The 18,923-nt window shown below is 41.9% G+C and overlaps 1 protein-coding gene across 12 annotated transcripts in view; it reads right to left on the bottom strand.

The window, feature by feature from the left end:
• Positions 1-18,923, bottom strand: part of PHACTR1 (phosphatase and actin regulator 1) — a 522,649-nt gene that overhangs the window by 199,193 nt on the left and 304,533 nt on the right. For all 12 annotated transcript variants that reach the window (XM_003788309.2, XM_003788310.2, XM_023512323.1 and 9 more), the window contains one exon: positions 13,044-13,208. In XM_003788309.2, the coding sequence (XP_003788357.1) occupies positions 13,044-13,208 (165 nt within the window). The remainder of the gene's footprint in view (positions 1-13,043; positions 13,209-18,923) is intronic.

Below are 18,923 nucleotides of genomic sequence, written 5' to 3'. Positions count from 1 at the left end.
ACCACACAGCCTGGGAGAGAGGCTCAGCTCATCCTGTGACCCAATGAGCCTTCCAGCCTTCAGATGACTCTAAGCCCATCTGCCTGTAAATGCATGAGCAACTCCAAGAGATTCCAGCAGAAGAACCACCTAGCTGAGCTTAGTCAATCCCCAGACCCTAAGAGATAATACAATGGTTGTTTTAAGCCACTATGATTTGGGGTGGGGGGAGGGGAAAGGTGTTACACAGCAATGGTGGACCCAAACAATAATGCTGACCAAACAATTTGAACCTTATCAGGTGCCACCATTTAGCCTAACCTGTGTACAACTCTGATATACTGAAAAACAATCATGAATAATGGCAAATTCTTCAAAGGCTGATACTTTCCATTTTTTGATTGATACCTAATTCTTCTTTCAGATCTTGGTCAACAGTATAGCTGGCTGGCCCCCTTACTGACTTTTGGTTCAGTATGTACTTACTGGGCACCAGCTCTGTACCAGGTACTCTGCTCAATGCTGGAGACAAAGGGAAACAGCAGAGTCACCACTGTTAAGGAATTTTTGGTCTTGACTTAACAAGAAAGCATGCTAGATACAGTTCACTTTGAGAACAATTGCACTGTTTACAACCCAGTCCTAGAAGATATCTATTTCCATCATATTTAGTCTGTACCTAATATAGACTTTAGAAAACAAAACAAAAACAGAAATATCACACCTATTTTGCCCTCTAACCCTTCAATATTCCCTTTGTGGGCCATGATGAATACATTAAGTAAGAATATTCTTCGTGTGTGGACTTTTCTTTTTTTAAGAAATGAAATGCTTTGATCAATTACCCATAGAGAATATATGACCCAGCCAGATGCTGAAGGCTATTCAGTTTGCTTTGATAATTTCTTATTAAAATCAGATGCTAAAAATAGTGCTCTGATTATTTGAATGTTTGTTTTTTCCTAGTCATGAGAATTGTCATTGCTGAAAAATGTGTGGAAATATATTTATTTGGTTTACTAGTCACTTTGCTGATGTTTCAATTTCCCTGGGAATGCCACCGCTGTATTAATGCAAATTTTGCAGCTTGACACAATCTGACCAATTGTAAATAGAAAAACACCTCCCTTAAGCTCACATTCCCTTTTGGTGATTACTACATATTTCTCCTTTTCCCTTATAGGCAAATTTCTTAAGAAGTCTTCTTTCGGCGGCACCTGTGGCTCAGTGAGTAGGGCGCCGGCCCCATATACTGAGGATGGTGTGTTCAAACTCGGCCCCGGACAAACTGCAACAAAAAATAGCTGGGCGTTGTAGCAGGCATCTGTAGTCCTAGCTACTCGGGAGGCTGAGGCAAGAGAATTGCCTAAGCCCAAGAGCTGGAGGTTGCTGTGAGCTGGGATGCCATGGCACTCTACCCTGGTAACAAAGTGAAACTGTCTCAAAAAAAAAAAAAAAAAGACATCTTCCTCTCCTCTAATTTACTCCTTCACCATATGTTTCCTAAATCCCAGCCACACAGCTTCCCCAAAATCAAAGTCCCCAAGGACATCAATGATGAGTTGTCACTAAACCCCTGGATTTATCTCAGTCCTTATCATCTTGTGAGGACCTGCTGGAGTAGACTCTCCTCCCTTCTGGAACATTCTCCAGAGAAGAGAGGTTTGGTGAAAACACCATCACCTGCTGGTTTTCCTCTATACTCTCTAGTAAGCCATCTGGCTCCATTTAGAGCCCGGTGGTCCTGGGATGCTGCTACAGCCCCTCTGTGTTTTCTACTCTGCTTTCCCTCTGAGTTTTCATACTGAGCTTCCATGATTCTCCAGGTGCCCATGACCCCCAGTCTGCGTTTCCAGCCAGATCCCTCCCAAGTTCAGTTCTCTATCCCCAATGTTCCTTCCATCTGAATGTCTCAGAAGCACATGAAAGCTAGCATGCTCCAGAATAAATTTCCCCCCAAATCTGTTCTTCATTGATGCCCTTGAGATAGTGAATGGTACCTTCATCCAGCTAATTACTTAATTAGAAACTCAAGCATTTTTAATTCTTCCCCCATCTTCTACACCAATCTGTAATCAAATCTTGGTCATTCTGTCTCCTAAATATCACTTGGATCTGTTCATAGTTTCCAGTTTCTAATGTCAACGTTATAGTCTAGGCTATCTTCACCTCTCTCCAACATTATAATCAACCACCTGCTAACCAGTTTCCTTGTTACCAGAATCAATAGGGACATTTAATATTTCATTTGATGTGAAGGAATGAGGACACTTCTTAATCATATCACAAGTAAATTTCCTCTCATTACAGACACAAATTTATAGATATAATTATCTTATAAATTTGAAAACAGTATTTGGTGCATTCCAAGCTTTTCTCATACTATACAAAATGATCTTTCTAAAATGCAATTAGAATAAGTCACTGCATTAGAATAATGTCCAGACTCCTTAGCATACTTCATGAGCAGACCCTTGTCCACTGCTTCCACCTCATCTCTCCCCACTCTCTGTTCCTCCCGACAATCCTTAACTTCTTGTTAAGCTGTAAGACTGCCCACCTCTTCTTTCTTCCCCTTTTTTACGTTCATTTCTGTCCAACATGAGAGAAGACTTCCTTATATTCATTGGTAACTCCTTGGCTAAATGTCTGTTTCTCCAGGAAACCTATCCTGGTATTTTGTCCTTCATTTGGGCTTGTCTCCCTAAGTTCTCAGAGCCTTTGCACTGTAATAGCAGTGTCTGGCACATAAATAAATTCAACATACTAAGCCAGTATCCTTGATGAATTTCCTAAGGTTTATACATAGAAGTCTAAAAACTTAGGCTCTGAATAAGTAGGTAACATAACTCTGTTAGCTTAAAAAATGGGAACACCAAGGAGACACCAAAGACAGGGTCAAAGGCCTGTGCCAAGCTCTCTTCCAAGCACACAAATGACTATTCATAATTATCAATCTTTTCAGCCTATCCATTTTATCATTTTGCCTGGGTGGAAAGAATATAAACTTCCAGCTCAAAAGCTCTGGCAGTGATGGTTCATAGACATAGCTAGTTAAGTTAAATGCTTGCATTTATTAACAGTGAACTTCAGTCCTACACACAATGGTGGATGTCATTACACAAAGATGTCAAGATAAGCCTTGATGTAACTGTAGGATTTCTTTGCTCCAAAAATTGCAGATGTACTCTCCTAATCACATGGCATGCTAGGAATTCCTAGGAGAGAGGAATAAGCAATATAGGGTGGGCAAACTCTTCCTAAAGAGTCCAGAAGCCTAAAGACAGAATCCAATTTAAATGGTCTTTACCACCCAAGAAGTTTTATTTAAAAGGAGTATTTCTAGATACAGGGGCTTCCATTGAAGGGATTCCTGAGGCCTAGGGGTTGGTAAAATCATCAGCAACTCTGGATGAATTGACAGAAGAAACAAAGAAAGCAGGGTCTACCCCGATGGGAAAGGGTGAGCTAGAAAACTAGATAAAGTCATTGGCTAATAGGCCGAGGTTGCTGGTTGGCTCTTGCTTCATTAGGGAATTTCAGGATAAGAAGAACCTATAGCAGAATGACAAATAGGCAGAGGAGTTTAAAGAAAAGGCTGGCACTCTATGCTCTTGTCCACAAACACCTTTATATAAGTCTTGTGTTGCACAGAAATAGTGGGAATAAACAAATAGGTTGTCTCTGGACCCCGTCATGAGTACCAACAAAGGTGCCAGTGTATTTCAGGCCCAGCCCTTCACTATTGCCATCAGTTGGGTGAGGCCGGCACAAGCAAAGACTATGGCTATGATTCTCAGGTGCCCAACTGTGTGGCAGGGGAATAGCCAATTATCTCTACCTGAAAGCTGGGGCCTCACTGTAACATGACTTTACCTATATTAGGGGCTCTGCTAATAGCTGAAGTGAAACATTTAAAAGGAACCTTTGATTTTGTATGAATCAATTAAACTGCAGTACTTTATTGGCTTGAAAATATCACGGACTAAAACATCTCGGTTAGAAAAAGAAAACACAGGAAATCTTTCCAAAAAAAACATCAGCACAACAATTAGTTGAATGCTAAAACCAAAGCGGAAAGCTTTTTCTTCCTTGATTCAAAATGGCAAATTAAGTCATCGCCAAATTTTGTAAGTAAGTTGCTTGTCTATTTGTAGGTGCGTTCATTTACCATATTTTCAGTGAGACAACCCCCACTTTCCTGAATTGTTCTTCCACCTCAGCTGCCTACTCCCATGCTTTTAGTCTGTGCTTTGTTTCCATAACTCTACCACCCTGAAAATCACTAATTCAAGAATACAGCTCTTTACCTATGAGCTCCTGCCCAGTATGAAAAGAGCTTCTGCAAAGAGTTGTGGAAGCTCTTTTCATACCGACTTAATGTGAGTATAAACTTTAGAACTTAATATCTATTGATTTTTCTAATTCCTCTCAACCCTCTAGACCTCTCCTTTTCTATCTAAAGCTCAATACCACAGTGGGTTGAATTGTATCTTCCCCAAAAGATACATCCAAGTCCTAACTCCTGGTGCCTGTGAATGTGACCTTATTTGGAGATAAGGTCCTTGCAGATATAACAAATGTAAGGATTTCTGAATGAGACTATCCTGGATATAGGGTGGACACTAAATCCAATGTCTGGTGTCCTTGTTGAGAAAAGCGGAGAGATTTGAGATGTAGAGAGACACAGGAGGAAAGCAATGTGACGATGGAGGTGGAGATTTAAGTTATGCAGCCACAAGTCAAGGAATGCCAAGGGTGTCAGCGGCCCTCGGCAGGCAGGAGAGGCACCTGGAACAGGTTTCCTCTCTGAGCCTCCAGGAGAAACCAGCCCTGCTGACACCTTGACTTTGGACTTCTGGCCTCTGGAACTATGAGAGAATCATTTCTGTTGGGAGCCTTAGGAAACTAATGCAAACACCCTTGGTCCTTCCTCCTTTTCTTTCATTCACCTGGCAAAATACCAGTCTGTGTTCTGGATTCGATTATCTGCTTTACCCATAGCTATACCTGGACAGCCAAAAGCCAAGAAAGAGAGTCACCAGCATCATGTAGAGTCAGAAATACCCAGGCTTGACTCTGTACACCACCCCTCTTCCTATTAGGAGACGACTGCATTTGTTACCTAAAAAACTCAGCCATCACTGGATAGGGGCCCCCAAAGTATCATCCAACCACGCCCCCTGCAGGCAGCCTCTTTCTGCCCCTCCTATTTGGGTGGTTCATTCCTTTTCTGATCCTAGCCCTTCCTTCTGTGCTTTCTGTCCCAGCTACTCCTCACTACTCGGCACCCATACCCTATCACTTTTGGCTCAGATATTGCCTCCTCCCCTGGATCTTTCACATTGGCTTTTCGTGTTTATGTATCTTCCAGCATAAAACATGACAACACATGAGAAGGCACACATACAATCCCTCGGCAAAAACACCTCCCCCCAGTCACCCAATCTTGTCATCTCTTTCTTAACTATTTCTCCAAACTTCTCAAAAACCTATCCCCATTTCCTCCCACTTCCCACCCATTTCTCACTCTCCACTAATCTTACATCTGTCCCAAAGAATCCATCCAGACAGCCCTTGCTAAGTCACCAGGGATCTCCAGTGGGGTGGAGCCACGAACATCAATGGACACTTTTCAGTACTTCTTCCACTTGACTTCACAGCACTGGACATGGTTAACCTCAGCCTCCTTGACATCCGACCCTGCCCACCGCCACATCTCAGTCTTCAGGTCTTCCTCCTGCCTCTCTGGCCACTGACTCTCTATCTCCTTTATGGGGTTAGCCCCCTCCATCTAGTTGTCAGTGACAACATTCTCCCTTTGCCTATGAGTCAGGCAATGGCCCTCTCTTCTTTCCATTCTACAATTATTTCCTAGTCAATCTCAAATATGGCCATCACTCTAATTATGCATATGCAAATGACCCATAATTTACATATCCCAGACCTCTCCTTTCTGTTCCATATATACAGCTGTCAACTCTGGATATCACAAAGTTGACTCAAACATACATCTGCATATCTAAGACTGCAATCATATCCCCCTCCTCCTCTAAACCTGCCATTCTTTCAAAGTACTCACCTCAGGAAAGGCCACTATCATATACCCTAAACCATCACAAGGGTCTCAAACTCTAGAACTCTTTTTTAAAAGTGTTCTTACTTTTTAAAAAATGATCAACTTTGTTAAGATATAATTATATATAAAAGTGTACATGTTTAAATATACACTTGAGTTTAGACATAGGCATATACCTGTGATATCATCACTGCAGTGAAGATAATAAATGCACCCACCACCTTCAAATGTTTCCTTCTAGCCCTTTAGTGGGTGGTGGGTGGTGGGAATACTCAACACGAGGTTCACCCTCTTAACACATTTTTAGGTGCACAATACAGTATTGTCAACTACAGGCACTGTGTTGTACAGCAGAGCTCTAGAATCTATTCGTCTTACATAACTGAGCTTTTATAACCATTGAGAAACAACTCTCCATTCCCTCCTCCCCTGGGAACCACCATTCTATTCTCTGCTTCCATGAGTCTGCCTATTTTTAGATACTTCATGTAAGTGGACTCATGCAGTGTTTGTCCTACTGTGACTGGCTTATTTATTTCACTTAGCATAATGTCCTCTAGGTTCACCCACATTGTCACAAATGGTAGAATTTCCTTCTGTTTTTAAAGACTAAATAATATTGTGACCAAATGTAAAAATGGATAATCTTCCATTCCAAATGTGACACTGCTCCCACCTCTCCTTCCTATCTGCACACCATTACTAAGTCCTATCATCTGCTCCACATACAATCTCCCAAGTGTATCATTTTCTACAACCAGATATTAGTTCAAGCTATTATCATGTGCATAGTGGCCTCCTAAACTGGTCTGTCTGCAGTCACTCACACTCCTGTGTAATTTGTTCTACATGATGAAGAACCAGTGAGGGGCCAGGTCTATTGTCACCTCTGCAGCCTCAGCTCACACCGGTCTCAGCTCCTCATTCTCCAGGTACTGCTCTTTCTGGCTTTCCTAGAATGCTCACCCCTGCTTCTTCTCCACAGGGCCTTTGCACAAGCTCTTTCTGCTGCCTGGAGTGTTCAGTTTCTAAATTCCTACCCTTTCTTCAAATTTCCGCCCAAATCTCTTTTCCTTAGGAAAGCATCCCTGTCCCCTCAGACTAAGTCCAGCCCCTCTCTCATTCTCCCAGGTACATTTCCTTCACTGCCTTTGTCACAAGTGTGATCTTGCTTTTATTTTTTTCGATTTGACCATATTTTTTTCGATTTTTTCTGCCTCTCCCACTATAATGTGCATGGCCAGAGGTTACTGCCGAGGTCTGGTTTTACTCAGATAAATTCCTAGAGCCAAATGACATTCTAGCACATGATAAGCCCTCAGTAAAAGTTTTCGATGTTTTTCTTTTTTCCCCTCCAAGGCCCTAGGTATGCAGAAAATCTTAGAAGCACAAAGGGAATTTTGACACATTGTAGATTTCCAGGGCCAACCCCTGCAGCTTATGATTGTCTGTCAAGAGGAAATAAAAGCATAACTCAGTGGTGTCTTCACAGTTTATGCCTGCCAGTTCTACTTTTCTATAAATACAGTCCTCATTTTCAAGGAATTTGGATAAGTTCGCGGCAGTTGACTATTTTGAGGAGGCACTGTCTGTTCTATTTCGGAGGGTATGTGATCATCTGTCTTCATTCCTGGGGCAGGTGTGGAGATGCTCTGTGGACACCCATTACCGACTCACATACAAAGTAGACATGTCAAGTTCATTGCCTCACAAGCCCTGGGTAGGGTTTCGGAGGGCAGGCTGTGAGGCATGCAAGGATCACCTCCCGGAGGACCCATTATTTGAGGTTCTCTCCATTGCTATTTTCCACCCACTGTCCTGTGATACAGGGATGCTGCTGAGAGCAATTCTTTGTCTTATAGTGCTTCCACTACCCACCGGAGCCTGGCCTCTGGATCTCAATGCTCAAGGCCTTTTAAGGACAGCAGCAGCCTTCAGTGCAGAATTGGAATGATATGTGTATAAGAGTAGTGTGAGATGTGGATATCTTTGAAAACTTCTTGTAATTGATCATTGAGGATGAAATTGAGGAAGCTGGTGAGATCATAATTTTGCAGTGTGGTTTTCTTATTTGCTATACAACTTGCAAATAATACTTCTAGATATAGAGAGGTGTTGTGTGCACAAACACACAACACCTGTAACTTGAGTTACAAACACCCCTGTAACTTGAGTTACAATAAAATTATAGTACAGAGGGTGGCGCACAAACACACAACACCTGTAACTTGAGTTACAAACACCCCTGTAACTTGAGTTACAATAAAATTATAGTACAGAGGGCGGTGCCTGTGGCTCAAAGGAGTAGGGCGCCGGCCCCATATGCCGGAGGTGGCAGGTTCAAACCCAGCCCCAGCCAAAAACTGCAAAAAAACCTCACAACCCCCTCCCCCCAAACCAAAACTATAGTACAGCTAATTGTGGCAAATTATAAATGTAGCCCGATACCAAAATGGCAATAGAGCAAGTATCTATTGTGTTGATGTTCTTTTCTATGTTCAAAAGAATAATATACATAATTTTTACATATATATAGTATATATAATTTTTATATAATTTTAAGTATATATATACAACTTTCATATATGGACTTATTCTTTGTATTTAAAATCATGGACCTTCTTGTACCTATGAACTCTGTCTCAAAAACAAAAAATAAAAAAGAAAGGATATGATACACAAATACTGACAGATTTTCTCGTTAACCAAAGTCTAATCAGCATCACCTGAACTATATTTTTCTTCTTTTTAATTGGTGTAGAATAGTTGTATATTTGGGGGATACATATTATTTTGATACGTGTAAATGATCAATGTAAAATGATCAAACAAGAATCACTGGGAAATCTGTCACCTCAAACATTTTTTCTTCGTGCTGGGAATACTCCAATTCTTTTCTTCTATCTATTTTTAAATATATAGTAGAAATATATTGTTAACTATATATACCAGACTATTGAAAATCAGGACTTATTCCTGCTATCTAATTGTCTTTTTGTACCCACTAACCAACTTCTCTTCATTCCCCCTCCAAATGCTTAACTTTTCAAACTAGACCTGACTGGATTTCTGTATCTCTTTTGCATTGTCCAATTTCAGCAAGAATCCTGGTAAGTCAGTTTAACCAGAATCCCGAATCATCAATATCTGATCATCCTTCACATCTAATTGGATTCCTCATTCCCCATGTGATATCTAATCACCCTGGTCTGTCTTCAACAAGAATCCTGTTAGGTTGGTTTAGCCAGAATTCTCCTTACTGGTGAAGTTCCTCTTGGTAATTTTCCACCCACATATCCTTATTTTCCTCCTTGGCTATAAACCCCACCTACCCACTCTGTATCAGGATTACGCCCAATCTCTCTCCTCTCACTGCAAGCCCCCATTGCAGTGGTCCCTATATCCATCATGATGGTCTTGGATAAAGTCTGCTTATCATCTTTAACAAGTGCCCTTGAGTAATTTTTTTCTTCAACAACACAGATGTACAGGACAAACATACGCATACCAGCCAAAATTGACCAACTAATTAACATTCCCACAATCAATCCTCTTACATACTCATTTAATACATGACTCTTATCCATGCACAGAAAAGTTTGCAAACTATTATTTATTTAAACATGTATGTAATTTATCATGTTGAAAATCTTTATGTTGGCAAATCTTTCCTTTCTGCTAAGAACTAGCACAGAAAGTTTCTCCTTTCCAAAAGTAAGAAATAATATTTCTGAATCCAGGTAAGAAAGAATGCTATAGGGTAAAACATTGATTTCTTTTTAAAAAACTAGAATAGTTTCAGTCATGTCACGTACCCATCCATTCATCATGTTAAAAAGATACTCTAGTGTATTCTCTACCTTCTCTAATTCAGGGATTGAATGTCTTTTTGAAAAAATAAATTATATGCAAATATCACATTTCACTGCCAAACTGATCAGGCTTGTCATACAGATGATAAGAACCTGCTAAGAACAGTTAATGAAAATGATGTAAAGTTAGCAACTTTGCTTGTCATGTTTTAATTCTTTCTCCCCCTCAAATTATTCAGATTTTTAATGATTCATTAGTAATTTGATGCCATAATATTTGCATCTATCAGAGGACAAGTTTTCTAATTTCTCTGGCATAATTGGTCATATGAGGAACCCTGAGGCTTTGCCTTGTGACCTTGTCAAACACAAGGAGGAAGGGCATCTACTACTCCACAATTCAGCGATTCATGCTGACAAGTGGCAATTACTTAAATGTGTTTGTATTATTACAAACCATTTTCTACAGGAAAGTCAGGAAGAGATCTTGCATTCTTACATTATCTTTGTTACTTTTTTTTCAGTGCTTACAGAACACTCCTTTTTTTTTTTTTTGAGACAGATTCTCACTCTGTCACCCCAAGAGGATAGCAGTGGCATCATCATAGCTCAGTGCAACCTCAAACTCCCGGGCTTGAGTGATGCTCCTGCCTCAGCCTCCTGAGTAGTAAGGACTACAGGTGTATATCATCATGCTCGGCTAAGTTTTTCTATCTTCTTTTAGTAGCTCAGGCTGGTTTTGAACTCCTGAGCTCAAGTGGTCTTCCTACCTCAGCCTTCAAGAGTGCTAGGGTTACAGGCTGAGCTACCACATCTGGCCAGAACACTCCCATTTTCCTTCTTGTTCATGGGTCTTACACCTGACTTTCCTTAAAGAGTATATTTCATTTAGATTTCTTCTCCCTGAAACAAAGACCTATGTATCTTTTCTGTCTTGCTCAGTGGTAGATACCCATTAGGAATTTTGCTAACTAAGAAATCACTAGGTAGTCTTTTGGAATGTGTGATTGAACAGCTTTCTGTTCAAATGTATGTATCACAGCTTAAGGGATCTATACAATGATAAAAAGTGGAGAAGGCAAGAGTCGGGGGGAGGGAATAGTCAGAGAGTGATGACTTAGAGATTCAAAAATTCAGAGGTCCATTCTTATCTCAGGATGTTGGGACATCCATTAAAGAAACAGAGTCACAGGCCAGGTACAGTGGCTTATGCCTGTAATCCTAGCACTCTGGGAGGCCAAGGCAGGTGGATTGCTTGAGCTCATGATTTCAAGACTAGCCTGAGCAAAAGCAATACCATGCCTTTACTAAGAATAGAAAAACTAAGGCAAGAGGATTGCTTGAGTTCAACGGTTGGAGATTGTTGTGAGCTATGATGCCATGGCACTCTACCCAGGTTGACAACTTGAGACTCTGTCTAAAAAAAAAAAAGAAAAAGAAAAAAAAGAAACAGAGTCACAGAACATGAACAGTGATGTCTATCGTGAGAACTGTTTAAGATTCTGAGACTTTTTGCATTAAGATTCTCAGATCTACAGATCTGTAGATTAACATTCAGGTACAAGAAGCAGGTCATCTCCTATTTCAAGGGTAGTTTGGAGGTGAGAAAAAGAGATAGAAAACCCAAGAAATGGAGGAGGTGATAATTCTGAATAGGAGAATTATCAAGTTGAGTTTTTAAAGATTCAGAAGAAAAAGGAAATGAAAGCTTTGAGATAGACCTGGGAATGAATGGGTACATAACTAGAAAAATCAAAACAAAGTATTACAGGCTGACTTGTATCCCTCCCAAACTCATATGCTGAAGTCCTAAATCCCTTAGGGCAGGCGTTCTCAAACTATGGCCTGCGGGCCACATGCAGCCCACCTAGGACATTTATCTAGCCACTGGGTGTTTTTGCTACTGCTGTCTGTCCTGCTTAGCAGCCAACTTGTCCCGGGGCCCGCAGTCCGGCCCTCCAACAGTCTGAGGGACAGTGAACTGGCCCCCTGTTTAAAAAGTTTGAGGACCCCTGCCTTAGGGTGATGATATTTGGAGATGGGGATCTTTGAGAGGTAATTAGGGTTAGATGGGGTCATGAAGGTGAGGCACTCATAAATGGGATTAGTGCCCTTATAAGAAGGGACTCCAGAGAGTTATGCCTTCTGTGCAAACCAAATCAAGAGGCCATGTGCATGATCACAAAGATGATGGCCACCTATAAGCCAAGAGAAGAGGCCTTGGAGTAAAACCCACCTTGTCAAAACCTTAACTGTGGAAGTCCAGCATGTAGAACTATGAGAAATAAATTTCTATCATTTAAGCTACCCAAGTATACTAAGACAAAAAAAAAAAAAAAAAAAAAAAAAGAATCTGTATAGCTTTTCCACAATCTCATCTCAAACTCAACAGGGTGAAAACAAAACTCTTTGTGTCTCTCCTTACTTATTTAAAAAATATCCATCTATGATACCACCTAAACTCTCCACAAATACTAACCAAGTGACGTACTATTCTTACCCCTGTTTTACAGACAAGAGGTACAAGGTCCTATAGCCAGCAAGTATGAGAGCCAGGGTGTGAACTGACATTCTAAGCCCAGGATCTATGCCCTTACTCCCTTAGCAGTGCTGACTTTCTCCACATTTCTTTGCTGTCCACTGAACTATAAACTGTAAAGTTATCTCTGCTGCTATAATGATGATTCACTTCCATTCTTTGTCTTCCTGACATGTCCAAGAGTCATTTACTCAAGATTTTTCCTCCATGAAATAACCTATTCTTATCTGCCAACAACCATATATGACTTATTTTCTGCTGTGTGTTCACTTTTACTGGAGCAGTGAAAATAGGATGAATAAGAAGAAATGGATTGTCAATGCCAGAATGAAAGCATTCAATTATAGAAAAGGTGGACTTTTAAATTTAGATTATTTATAGGTCAAATAAAAGTGGTGATTCTTTAATTAAAAAAGCAAGCTAACAAACAAAAAGACTCCTGAGATATGAGAAAACATGTAAAAGTCATTCTACATCATATTAAAGAATTTTATTAAAGACAAGAGCAATTCCAAGGCTTGATTTTTTTTCCCCTTTGGTTTAGATAGCCTGTGGTAACTAAATTCTACTCATTAAGATATAAAGTGGAAGTCATCAAATGCCCAACGAGAAACGTAGAACAAAATCATCTTACCTGCTGATGTGTGTTTGAACTTTTCACTTTTCTTCTTCCTCCATTTCCAAGGCTTGAAAATCCTCCCCAGGTTGGCAAGCTTACTTCTCCTCCGGATGGGGGGTGTGTGGGTACCTGGGACCAGGGAGTCGGAACGCATCGCAGCCAGCCTCTCCACTTCCTCAGCTTGTTTTCCCCAAGAAAGAGATGAAAATAAAGAGAGGAAAAAAAGTGTTAAAATGGAAACCTCACAGATGGCCAACGTTTTCCATGGTTACAGATAACAGAAACCACATGACCAGAGTTCCGTTTCTCTTTTTGCCTTTTGGAAGGGGAGTCATACCAATGTGTTCCAAAGGCTGGGGACAGCGGGCCAAGTGCCAGGGTTTCATAACACCCCAACCTTCACTTAGACTTGAGGAGGAGGCTGGGGAGGGGCTCTCCTGATACATCAGAAACTCCCCCGCGAGGCAGGGAGAGGCCATCAGAAGATTCAAATGGGAGTCAGTGTAACCACTGGTCCAGCAATTTCTAAATAAGACTTGGCAGATGCAATCACTATAGCACTATCTGCTGAGAGAAAAAAAAAAAAGGGAGAAAACAATTACCAACTGTCTACTCAAAGCCAAGGTCTCCACCCCTACTGCTCTCTACTTTCTATTCCCCTGCTTCCCCCAGACCCTCAGAAGCCATGAGATCCCCTGAGCAAGTGGCTCTTCCTTAGGGTTCCTGACTGATGACTAGAATTACTCACACTTCCATTCGATTTACAATTGCCTTATTATATTGGTTCTTTTTCTCCTGACGTCTTGGTTAAAAAAAAAGAAATTCCTAGAAATTGAGAGCTGGGAGTATCTTTAGGGAACTAATCACAATAACTGAACATTTGAGGGTATTAACACTTCTGATCTCATAATGCCTCCTAGACCCTCCCTGGAAGGCCACAATGATCCCAACCTTTCTTTTTTTTTTTTTTTTTTTGCCACATAGAATAAATATTACCAACTCTTTTCCAAGTTACATGAGGATTTATGTATTCCAGTGATGTAAATATATCCCAACTTGAATTTTTAAGACCGAAATGATCAGAGAAAATAAGCTCATTGGCAAAAAAATCCAGGGGGTGGAAGGAACTCAATTTTCCAGAAAAGAAAATTACATCTAAAGAAATGGCAAAGCCCAAACCAGCCCATTTCACCTCACTGTCCCTCAGAGAAATCATCTAGGGTTTTACATCTTAGACAGTCCTCACAAGGGCAAGCTGTGGCCTAACTGTCTACCTGTGGTCATCAGAAAATGTGGAGATCCATTCATTCAACAAATATATATGGAGCCTCGACTGTGTGCCAGGCAGTGTACAGTGTACACTGATGACAGATATGATGGGTTGGGACAGGCTCCTGACAGGAGGGCTGAGAGGAAGAGTGTTCAAAGAGAAATCAAGAGAGCTTAGAGACTGGGTGAGTGACCTGTAGGACAGGGGCCGATCATTCCCAGCTCTTAGCTCCATGTCAGCATGGAGTGGTGCCCTTCCTTCACTCAGACATGAAACACAGGGGTCACCACAGGTTTGGGGTGAGGAGAGCAATGATTTGAACACGTTGCAATGAAAAGCACACTTAAATTTTTGACTACATGGTTCAACCCGCTGGGAGCTCCTCTTTCCAATCATTTAGTCATGTGGCCACTTAATTCTCTGCCGAATGCTGTGATCATTTCTGGAGAGGACACGCTGAAGAACTGGACATGGTCTGGAGCCTGGAATCCTGAGGAAGAGATGGCAGCGGGGGTGTCAGTGTGTAAAAACATGCCACAGCAAGGCAGCGATGGAAAGCTCACCAGAGGCACGGAGGCGAGACTGACTAATGCTGCTTCACAGTGCTGGAGAAGACCCCCAGGGAGGCCGTCTCTGGGTAGGTTTTAGAAGAAGAAGGACTGTTCTCCACATAAGATGAAGAGGGGACAGTGGATCCCTGGGCATTGAGAAGCAGACCCAAAGGGAACAGAGGGGACTTACTGAGCATGGCGTGTCCAGATGCTCTGAGGACCTCAGAGAAGCTGGAGCTTCCTGAGATGAAGTGCCTGGGGTGAGAGAGGGGTGGGCGAGGCTGGAGCCAGATCATGCAAACCTTTGAAAGGTTTTCTCCTCTGAGCAGAGGGATAAGATGAGAATTTGAAAATGGGAAATTGACATTATTACACTCTACCAATATATATTGTCTGCTCACTCTGTACCAGACTCTTAGGCTGTCTTAGCAGACAAAACAGATAAAAATACCAACTTGGGGATCTCTGTTGGGGAGGTGGGGTGGGGGCAGACAATAAACATTGAAAGCAAGTGAACTACAGAGTTTTCTAGAAGCTCATGCTTTGGAGAAAAAAAAAATAAAAGAACAAGTGGAACCCGGTAAAGCAGATCAAGAGTACCTGGGGGAGGGTTGGCCTGATCAGGAAGTTCCATGGTCAGGATACAATTAGGTTTGTTTCTTAGAAATACAACGTGAGCCAAGGGAAATGAACTTTTGCAGAGAAGACAACAAGGAGGCCACTGCAATCTTTGTAACTATCTGAGCAGAGATGTGACAGAGGAATGGAGAGAAAGACGAGACTCAGCTGGGTGGGAGAATCAGCAGATCTGGTAATCTCCTGGGTAAATGTGAGGCCGCACATAGCAGCAAGACGGCTCAAGTTTTTGGTTTTCATGATTAGGTCAGTGTGACAATTGTGTGTATTTTAAAGGACTTTGATAAAGTAAGAAGGGGGATAGGATGGTAGCTCCCTGACAAGGCCCCTGGAACCAGATGATGCAGCCATTTTGCAAAGGCTCTTTAGGGGTTTAGATTTTATTCCCTAGGGTAAATTACTGAGAAGAAATTTCAGGGTGGGGAAGAGAAGACTTGATCCAGACAGTAGCTGAGCTCCAAGAGCCAGTGGAGAATGAGATGGAGGATGTAGGAAAGAGACTGAGAAATTCAGAAACAGGGTTCTTAGGAAGAAGAGGCGGCGGGATCAAAAGTACGCTGGGAACTATTTGTCATCGGAAGACTTCATGCTCAGTGATTGGAAGTTTGAACTGAGGTCTCTCAACACAAATGGCACGGATCAGACGAGGGCCTCAGGGACATAAATCTAGCAGCAGTGGGTAAAATGGATTATCAGAGGCTGAGGGAACACGATAAAAGACTCAGAAGGTTTTAAGTAAGTTTGGATTGCAGAATGGCCAAGGAAAGGGGTTTAAAAACAAGACACAGACAGCTACAATAAAGAATAAGAAAGGAACTGAAATCAGGCAGGTAAACTGGGCAATGCTTCCTGGCAATGCTGAAGTCGGATGTTACCTTTTTTAGATGTTATGGGATGTTTGAGATGGTGCTTCTTCAGCAATGTCGGAAGCTGGGCGGAGCACATGTGGGAGGAGCCACAGCAAAGAGGTTTTCAGTCCAGGCAGGAAGCCAAATCCACACAGTCTAGTGGTCTGATTCCCACACAGTCCCTTTCTCTTTCCCATTTCTCACCTGCGTTTACAGTCTGACTGTCCGGATTTCATGAGTCTCCAAGCCTCTACTCCCCACCTCCTGCCTTCAAATCTCTCCTTTATACTCCCACCAGAGTCCTTCTCCAGAAGCCTGCTCTTTGCAAACACTGTCCCTGGCTTCCCAGAGCCTGTAGTAGAAAGTTCTAATTTCCTGCCTCGGCCCTCAGGAGCCTCGATCTGAGAGAGCTGCTCAGAATTACCTTCTTGTACTTCTCCAAACCCATGCTGCAGCCAAAATGAAATATTCCCTGCAGCAGCAGGCTCAGCCTGGGATTGCTGGATCCCAGGGAGCTTCAGGAGGGCTCCACCGAGCCACTGATATGCAAAAGTTTCATATATAGTAGAACCTCCTGAGTGGACCACCTTCCTATCTTGACCACTTGACCTAATTTCCATAGACCAGACATGTACCACATGTACATATCAGTATAGGAGGCCTAGTTCCTTATGCTGACCACCTCCTTATGTTGACCAGTTCATTACAGTCCCCTTGGGTGGTCAACTTACAGAGGTCTTACTGTATTTGGATACCTGCATTTGGTTGGAAAATTTCCTATCTGTCTTTGATTCTCAAAACAGCCTAAGACAAAAAGATAAACTTTTAAAAATATTCAGTTTGAGGATTTTCAGAGGTCGGTTAACTTAAAACATCTGCTAAAGGTTAAAGAGAGATTATATACAGAAAGAATTCTTACCAAAAAAATCAAGATAGGAAGTATTCAGGGTTGTTGCTGAGTTTGCCTCCTAATTGGCCCTCCATAGTGACTTGTTAAATAGATAAATGAGTGACTGCATTTTGAGTTGGTTCACATGCATCTCAAGAGGTGTGAAAATAAGTATCACTATTTGTCTTAAGAGAAATGTACCACTCAGACCAAAAGGCGGTCTCACAATCACATCTTTAAGAAAAGGATACAAATTATTTTGCAATTGCTGCATTAGAATAATTATAAGAAATTAGGAGTGCCTTTGAAAAACCCAGAGTGGCAAGGAACAGACAGAACATTATAAAGGCATAATTATGACTCAACAGTTAAATGAATCCTTAATAACTATATTATTAAATTCAAGATGTTTAGCTCCTAAGTACAGTAGATTATTGAGCAGGCTGGATTACATTAGGTTTAGTTGATTTATATTTTAATCACCCATATTACATTTTACCCCAATTTACTTGAGGATAGAGCTGCGTCTCAGCCTGACTGCCTCGGCATCAGATAATAAAATTGGAAAGCTTAAGACTGAAGAGCCAACTGGTGAGTACAATCTGAAAAGGAAGGAAAGCAAAAGAAAACAAAATAGGGTACAGAATAAAGTGGTCTCCTACCACAGGGACCAGAGAGGGAACAGAATACAGACACATAGGAGGGAAGGGGTGCAGGCCAGACATGTTTAGGAATCATACGCAGCTTCTCCTGGAAACAGATCATGTAAAGGCTGCTTTGCTAAGACCCACTCAAAGGTGCTGCTAAGCAGGGGCGGGGGTGATTGTCTGAAGACAATGCTCACTGACACGTGTATTGGCTCCAATGTCAACTACCAGGGCTGAGCATTCTGCAGCCAAAGGTAGGAAGCTAGGCGGCTGTGCTCACTCAGCGGGCCGAGCAGGAGAGCTGGCCTCCTGCCCTGAGAGCTCCAGCAGTCTGAGCTCTCCCATCCAAGGGAACACTTTTTGAGAGACTAGACAATTGGGGCTCTTTTTTATGACATGACTGGCTCTTGTTTTATCCATGGGGGTGGGAAATGGCTAGGAGATCATTTTTCTTTCTCTTTAGAACAGCCAGAAAGAAAACATTTGACATAGGCATGATTTTAATTACCAAGAAACAAAGTACCTGAGCTTGCTGGCACCTTGAACCCCAGCCCCTGTGGCAGCCTGGGGTTGCTTCTGGTCGATCCTTAGGGCACGCAATGACACAAGCAGGTGGGCCAGAGGTGCTTCAGCAGACAGGCTTCCCATTCTATCTCTTATAGTTGTGTGGCTTTCAAAAGGCTCATCCAAGCAAAGTACTAACTTTGGCTTCCTGCTGGCCTACAAAGTGTTAGTTGTAGAGTATCCCACAAGGCAATCTGCAGTAAAGGAAGCCACAGTGCCTGTGCTGATGTCTGGCTGCAGTGAGTACCAGAGACAGAGGGTAGGCCATTTGGGGACCCACTGGAGCGCTCTCCATGCGCCAAGTGTGCCTGGGGGTTTTGGAGGACCTGATTTTCATTTAGTAGATTCTTTTTTTCTTCTTTTTTTTATTGTTGGGGAATCATTGAGGGTACCAAGAACTAGTCTTTTTTCTTTGTCACTGGACCTGATAACACTCACTTTTCCTTTCAATTAGAAGGGGTTACATATCTTATTTCACCACCCTAGGAGC

This window comes from Otolemur garnettii, unplaced genomic scaffold (assembly GCF_000181295.1).
Source record: "Otolemur garnettii isolate 467f Iridium unplaced genomic scaffold, OtoGar3 scaffold00026, whole genome shotgun sequence".
Classification (NCBI taxonomy): Eukaryota; Metazoa; Chordata; class Mammalia; order Primates; family Galagidae; genus Otolemur; species Otolemur garnettii.
The sequence above is the reverse complement of the archived record's forward strand: the minus strand, read 5'-3'. Positions and strand labels throughout refer to the sequence as shown.